Source organism: Cupressus sempervirens, chromosome 9 (genome assembly GCF_028749045.1).
Source record: "Cupressus sempervirens isolate cs-2001-9-10 chromosome 9, ASM2874904v1, whole genome shotgun sequence".
Taxonomy (NCBI): domain Eukaryota; kingdom Viridiplantae; phylum Streptophyta; class Pinopsida; order Cupressales; family Cupressaceae; genus Cupressus; species Cupressus sempervirens.
In genome coordinates this window covers 209,141,293-209,149,514 of record NC_143126.1, presented here as the reverse complement: position 1 = coordinate 209,149,514, position 8,222 = coordinate 209,141,293, and the positions used below count along the sequence as shown (strand labels likewise).

The window sequence follows — 8,222 nt, the reverse complement described above, 5'->3', positions numbered from 1 at the left end:
ATAAAAAATCCAAAAAAATAGCTTACATATGGAACTAAAGTGACTAAATCAATTGTCCCTTAAAGGTGTGTTGAAAACATCTGATACCACCATCTAGTCCATAGATAAAGTGGTAAGCATTTGTTAACCATTCTCCACGTACTTATGGCATATTTTGGGGCAGCTTAGTTCTCCACTTGCAAAAGCGATTCCCATCTTTTATCATTATTTAGCTTACGCGCTACAACTCGAATAAAGTCCTCCTCAATCAAACTGGTGACGCTCTGATATTTATTTCAGCAAGCCTGAGATCAATCGTACCAGCTATTCTGTTACACCCCACTTCATCACCACTTGAAAACGTTATGTACGAGGAATCCACAATAATGGAGATTGTAGTTGAACTATATTGGTATTTATAGTAAGTTATTTCATTATTGCCTCACATTTCATTCGTTCTGGCCAATAAATAGCTGCTTGCTTGTTATTCATTTCATTCAAAGAAGACGTGGGCAAAGAGAGAAGACTTTATAAGGAGTTGCAGAAATGGAGGGAATTGGGCATATGATGAGGATTGTACGCCCTAGGAAGACTTCTGCCTGTAATTTCTCAACTAATAGGTTGTGAATTAACTTATGTTTGTGTGTTTTTTTTTTGATAAATAGTCTATTTTTATTAATAAATTAATATACTACTTATTATGTTCGTGTTATTTTTGTTATTTAACTTTTTATAATTGAAGGGTGATCTTGTGTCTTACCTCTTTTGGCGCTATTGGTATGAGTCCTGAGGGGTGATCTTATGTCCTAGTCACTATCTATGTGAATTGGATAAATGACTGCATGTACTACCTATTTTTTGTGAATATAATTTGTAATCAGTAGAATCAAACACACTTCTTCATCAAAAAAAATATTCTGAATTTCTTTTTCTGTTAAATATGTGTTCTTTAAATTGATTTTACAAATAATTATTTTTCGTTATGATAATGTTCTAATTGTTACATGTTGATATAGATGGGCTTGTGTGGATGCTAATAAGAGTGTTTCCACCCCAGACGATTGTATAGAGAAAGAGAAAGGGAGAGGCGTGGATGGTGGAAATGGAGGAGCGTCGTGGTGGGTTCCACACCCAATATCTGGGATTTTTTATCCCAAAGGACATCGCAAATGGATTGATGATGTTAATAATGATGACAATACTCAAGATGTAAACACATGTTGGGTTCGATCCTATGAGACTTACATTAAGAAGACACCTTATGATCCTTTAGATGATTGAGAGTTGTTTAAGTAGACTCGAAACATTTTGTAAAATTTTGTTGCTATAAGAATAACTAGTGGATTATGAGTTTTGACTTGTTATTTGGGTTGTTATTATAGTTTTTTTTTAAAATTTTACATGAATAGACTATGGCTTTTTAAAGGTTGAATTATCTAGACTACTTTTGTGGGTATAAATTAAACAACTTTTAAAAATAAAAATATTCTCTCTTGAACTTTATTTTTGGTTAATGCTATTTATATAAATTCTAATAGTTTGACAAATTTTCCAATTTGATCAACATTGCCTTTAATTTATACATCATTAAGTAATGTTGGTTAATAGATTTGTCACTTTAAAATAGTATAGTTTCGCCCAATAGAATGTATGTGACAAATAAGTTCTCGCAACCATTGGATAGGTCCTTGATATGCGTCCTTCCTCTGCGTTGGAGGGGCAACTCCTTCTTAAGATAAAGTTTTGATTTTTTATATAAAAGTGTACAAGAAAGTGAATATACAAACAACTTCAAGAGCCTTGATAATCTAATTTCAACAACTGCTGAAAATATTAAAGATCTACATTTAAAGATCATCACCAATATAGATTTGATTCAACTTTCAATGAGCATTAACAAGATACCATGATAACGTGCGCCAAAGAGGAATCAATATTTCAACACATGAGACTCAACAAGAAGAACTCAAAATTATATGGATTCTTATAGTCTTGTACTAAGAATATAATATGATCATGAGAACAAAATTTGTAATTACTTTCCAGATTTTCTCTATAACCAATTACCAAAGTATAACATGAGTATTCTCTAACTTCTCTTCATGTCAAAAGTCCCTTTTACAATAACATTATGTCCCTTATGTAGGCAACCTCCTTGTAACTACCAAAAAATAGGTTAGTAACTACCCTTTATTCGCACATTTTGAACAAAGTTTAAAACTTATTGAATTTTATGCGAAAAAGATCAGATCTCTAACCTAGTTTAAAAACTCAAAAATCAAAATTTTCAACACAAAAACAAGGAGAACAATGTTGAAATTAAGATTGAGGGAAAGTGTGAGGACTTGGGTCTGAACATATTGCACTTTCAATTGCCATATTTGAATCATTCTTCTATGTTTGGCAAACTGATAGATCTAGCTTTATAAGTTTTGTGGGCTTTGAGGAATCCACTCATGAGTTCATATCCTAGAACAAAAATGTTATCCATCCTCAGTTTTGCAGTGGTGTATTCATCATTGATTTCATTAAACTCTCATTGATATGTTGGTACATCACATCCTTCCAAGGTAACATAAACAAAATGTAGCTTCTTCATGACTTCAACATGTGACACGCTATTTGTGATTGTTGAATTAATTCTATTTGTGAACATGTCTAAAAGAACTCGAGAATCAATATGCTAAAATTCCCTTTTTGTGGTTGAACCTGTATTTATGCTAACAACTTTTAATATTTTTATCCTTGTTTGCTCACAAGATGATATTGACTTTCCAAATTCTCCTATCTCTCTATTGATGTTCATCATCTTCCAATTTATGCTTTTACGCCACATATTGAATTGTTTATCTTGTGCACTCGTGAATAAGTTTTTGGTAACCAAAATCTCTTCACTCACCTTCAATATTTCCTAGATTTCATCAACTATATTTTACCAAGCTTATTTTTGTTCTTTAGCCATTTCCATTTTCTTTTTTATCTCTTGTTCTTGTAATAGAATTTGACCATGTTCCTCCTTTACCTTAGTTAAAAAATCTAATGTCTGCTTCTTCATGTCATTGATCCATGATTCTATCATATGTCTATGAGTCTTGTATTTGTGGATGTTTTTAACAACCCCCTTTTCAAGAATTTCATCTGTCACTATGAGGGTCGATGTAGAAGAAACTACCATAGATGAATATGAGGGATCTGAGACAGAGTTGATGTACGTTATCAACATTTGTACTTGATCCTTCAATTTCTCTTTAGACTTCTCCTTTTTAGCTTCTTGTACTATATTAGCTACAAAAACTTCAAAATTATGAAAATCTCCATCTGTAACGGTGCTTGAAGGTCTACCTTACTAACATTAAAGTCATTTTCAATAGCCTCATCCATATCTTTATCTGCAACTGGTCTAGCTATCTCCACACAAAGATTTCCTGAAGAAGCATCTATTGTGAGTCTTGACATGACTTTTTCTTTCTTGATTTTTGTTGATTTTTGTAGTATATTGGCAACCATGTCAAGATCGGGGATAACTATTTATTTTGTCCTCTTCTTCCTTTACAAGATATTTTTCAGCCATGATGGGGGATCTTGTATGTTGATAAATGTTGAATTTAGACACGTGTTTACTTTGGGTAATTGAAGCATAGGAACTTTATCATCAATTGTGTTTATCATGGGTATTTCATTTATCGTAAAAACATCTTAAGAAGGGGGATCATGAGGAGGAGTTTCCATGGTTTTTGGTGAAGGTATATTGCAAATTTTGTGATTTATCTCAGCTATAGGCTCATGTATGATTATGTTATGCTTTTCTCCTAGAGCCTCATTACTTGTATCTGTCACTTTACTCTGAACTCTAGACCTCTCTTTTTTTTACTATAAAATCACCTTCACATGCTTTGGCAAGATCTTGCACTTGGCTCGGATCTTTGTCACCACTATTATTCCCTGACATAAACTATTGGGAACTTGCATTAGAATGCATTTTTGGTCTTGTAAAAGAGGAGGCAACATTGTTATTATCACTCCTTTTTTTTGGGTCATTCCCTTTACTTGAAGGTCAAGTTGTTGTGGCTTTCGCTCTCTTTTTCTTTATCCATTCTTCAACCCTATTTACAACTATAGAGGTCCTTTTCATCAGGCTTCCCAATTTTGAAAAAATTTCATCTATAGGAGGCAATGGTAGCACTTGTATCATCTCAAAGAAATAGGGATCTACAAGATCTAACTCATCTTCTTCTATGTTTGTTACATCTAATCCTACCTTGAAGTCAATTATTTGCCTAACTATGAGCCTCATCTAATCTCTCCTCCTAACTTCAAAATCATCCTTGCAATCTTCCCAGAAATCCTCAAGGGTGGAAAAGTGATCAAATCCAAGAACTATACCTAGCTCTTTTATGTCATATCCTTTAGTGTCAAAAGGGAATTGCATGCCATATGTGTACAAACTAATTTTGACTATAGACCTTTCAATATCCCTTACATCTGCATAAGTTTCACAAGTATATTGATCAGTACCAATTGGAAATTGGATACCAGTAACCCTTTTGTTCCCTACAGATCTTGTTAATCTGACTAAATTGTCTGCAAACATCGACTAAGGCCAAATTTCCATTGACAAATCTTGGAAGCATGAACATACACCCATTGTAACCTACCAATCTAAAGTAAGTGAATTTGGGGAATTGAATGAAGTAGCTACCAAACTATTGTATTACTGCTACTACCTTTGGTGAAAGCCTTAACCCGATGTCACCTAATAATTCCCTAACTGTCAACATGGTGAAAGCATCATTCACCCTTTTGAAATGTTGACAACTATCTCCTACTTATCAATTGATGAGCTTAAGGGGCTTTCTAATGAATGGTTCATAAGGCACAACACTTGGTGAATGTTTTGCAAATGGGGTTGCAAGCTTTGGGTTTAGCCATGGAGGAAACTCCATTGTTAAGTGCACTCAGGCTAGAATAGTACTGGAATGGGTGACCTCTCGAGAAGTCATGGTGCTTCATCCCTGTGAGCATCACCTAGATCCAATGAGTGCTAAGTGTTCCATTTATTCTCATGAGAGATGGATTCATGTTGAATCACTACTCATGAAACATGGGTCAATGAGTTTGATTCAATAATCACACAATTAAATCTTGATAGGAATATCACAACTATTTTCCAGCTGTAATTACAGAAGAAAATTGTAAATCAAAGTAGCATTATCATAAACCCCATGTTCATTCAACCCTAGCCAACTTTTAATTCCTATGATGGCATAAAAGAGATAAGATGTCATACATAATATATTTTTAATTTTAATCCCCATCAACTAGATGTGTAGGTTGTCACTTATAATTTTTGCCCAATTAATGAACTGTTTGCTTTCATACTAATGAAGACGAACATGTATTTCTCAAACTCATGTGAATCCTTATTTCCCATGATTCTATGCAAGAAGATCACCATATTAGCAACATTCTTTTTCAACAAGGATCAAAGGATCATTTTGGGCAACATCGACTTCTCTTTCTTAGGCACTAAAAGCCAATTTCTAGCCAAGTTGCTTAAACATGCATCTTTATTTCCATGAAAATGTTCTTTAGCATATTCCTTCCTGATACAACAGCCATGGATACTAGGTCAAGTCTTGCTACTATTTTGTTATCTAGAGCCATTATTCTTTAAGGTTCGTTTGGCGGTGGAAATACGAATACGTATTCTAAATTTTTAATTCCAGGAATAGAAAATGGGAATACATATTCCTATTCTATCTTTGGCTCATCCAGAATTTGATTGGGAATATGTTTATTCTATGTTTGGTTGTGCACAACCAGAATTGGAATAAGTTTTTTTTTTTTTAAATTATATAATATTGTTTCCCTTACATTTGATTGAGTTGGATTTCTTTATTTTGTTTTGTTTTTTAATTATATTTTTCAATTTATGGAGTGAAGCTAAATTTTTGAGAATTTATTTATATAAAAAATTAGACACAATAATGACAAATAGTCATGGAACTCGTAGAATATATTCATTATTTCTACAATCACCACAATCATAGATTAGTTACCATGATCATAAATAAGTTTTACACAAAAAAAAGTCAAATCCTTGTAAAATATGTCCATTTCTATAGAAAATCATAAAATAAGTTACAATCTACAATAGTCACTTTGACTTTTAACTGCATTTATGCAAATGGTCCCAATATACTAGTAAGATTGAAATAATTGTATTACACAACACGACTCAGAGAAACATGGTTTCACTCTCTCGTACTCTGCACAACTTGCAATCATTACTTTCATGTGTTATAGATTTTGCTATGGTGGATGCAAGTGGGACATCATCGACCCACTAAAAGTAATTACAACCACTTTCCCCCTACAATACCAAATCTAAATTAGTGGTTGCCACAATAATTAGTTGTTACATAAAATGTGAACCTAGAAAAAAATTAGTAACAACCTTTCTGACATTTGGACAACACAAGAATTTATGTTCTAGATTATTCGCTGTGTGTGAGGTGTTTAGTACTATAGGGCCAGTGTTGTTGACATATTAGTCAAGTTTGTTATTAGTGACACACACTTATTCAAATTGTATATAGCTACCAATCTTATTGTACAACTAACAGTGTTTGCCAAGCATTTTAGTTGTTACCAAGTTCTACAGTTGCTACCGAGTCCTTTGGACAAATCTCAGTGGTTACCAAGTAGTCACAGTTACAGCGAAGATCAGCAGTGTAAACCATGCATCTCAGTGTATGCCGAGTTTACTAGTGCAAACCAAGCTATGCAGTGTTCATCGAGTTCACAGTGTATGTGATGCAAGTTTGGTATTAACCGAGCTAATCAGTGTTAACCAAGTGACCTAGTTTATACTAAGCTCGAGGTGATAGTGTTCACCGAGTCATGCCATCATAAACAAGTGATTTAGTTTATATGACATGTTTCATAGTATCTATCAAGTCACCAGTGTAGACAAAGTTCAAAACTACTTGGAAGTGATCAATATGGACCGAGCTTCTATGTCTATTAAGTGCATGATGATGTTGAGCATTGATAGTGGATGTCAAGTATCAAAACTTCATCGGGTCATTCTTCAAAACTCAAATTTCTTCATGTGGGCTAACTTTGTAATATTTGTGTTAACTTGTATTGTGGCCGACTTTGTAACTTGTATAATTGGATTGGTATATGTGTAACGAATTGTATCATATCCAAGTATGATGAAGATGTGAATATGAATGTAATGAAAGCGAATATAATCAGAGAAGAGTAGAAAGAGTGAATTACAAAGGCTACAATAGTATAAGGAGCAGCAAAGACTTTTCTATCACACCAAGGTAATTTGTACATAAAGGAATCTCATTCAGCAAACCAAGTTGTAGATCAGAGATAATCTACTGTTTCATCCTAACAGGTGGATCAGTCAAATCCTTTAACAAGGTAGACCTAATACTTTTTTGTAAATCTCTTTACCAAGTGCATACTTCATTGTATGCTTGTAAATCCTTTCACAAGGTGGACCTAGCAGTCCTTATTTCTCCTAATAGGGCAGATCATTAGAAGTGATCAATGTAAGCTTTAACAAGCTAACTTTATACTATAGCACTAAATTTTGTGGGTAGCATCCCCACGCTAGTTTTACTTTCTATTTGGAAGGTTTCTAGGTCATCAAATCTCTGTGTCATAGTATTACGAATGCTTTCATGTTTTTAGTTTCTTATGCATGCAATTAGATTAGATTTTATGTAATGGAATAAATGCTAATTGGACTGTTGGATAAAGAGTTAAATTGTTAAAGTTTTAGAATTTACTAATTCACCCCTTCCCTCTTGGTAACTTAGCATAGTCTTGAATATTTACAACAAATAGTATTAGAGCATTGTTGTTCTTAAAAGAAAAGCTTAAAAACTTGAGCAAAGATCAAGGTCATGAAGATATTAAAACTTGACAAAGCTATTGACAATGAGAAGCTAGATTTGGAAATGGCCATTGCCAAACTCAAGAGAGGAAAGGAGAAGCTCTCTCAATCCCTGAAAAGAAGAAAAGAACTTGCAATTCAAATAAATGATCATCTCTACATTGAAGAAATAATTGAAGACCTTCATTCAAGTAATTTAGATGAAGCCAATGAAGCAATCAAAGAACTCCTAGAAAAGAATGGTTCCTTGTAAGAAGAAGTAAAAAAACTAAGAAGAGAACAAGAAATTCAATCAGTAAGGCTATGTGAAATCATGGAGTAGAAA

At 33.4% G+C, this 8,222-nt stretch overlaps 1 protein-coding gene across 1 annotated transcript; it reads left to right on the top strand.

The window, feature by feature from the left end:
• The first annotated feature begins 252 nt into the window (after window positions 1–252).
• On the top strand, window positions 253–1,343 carry LOC149538230 (uncharacterized). Its single transcript, XM_089802462.1, has 2 exons — window positions 253–599; window positions 996–1,343. Exons 1-2 carry the CDS (start codon window positions 526–528, stop codon window positions 1,258–1,260), a joined length of 339 nt encoding a protein of 112 aa, XP_089658588.1. The 5' UTR covers window positions 253–525; the 3' UTR covers window positions 1,261–1,343.
• The last annotated feature ends 6,879 nt before the right edge of the window (window positions 1,344–8,222 follow it).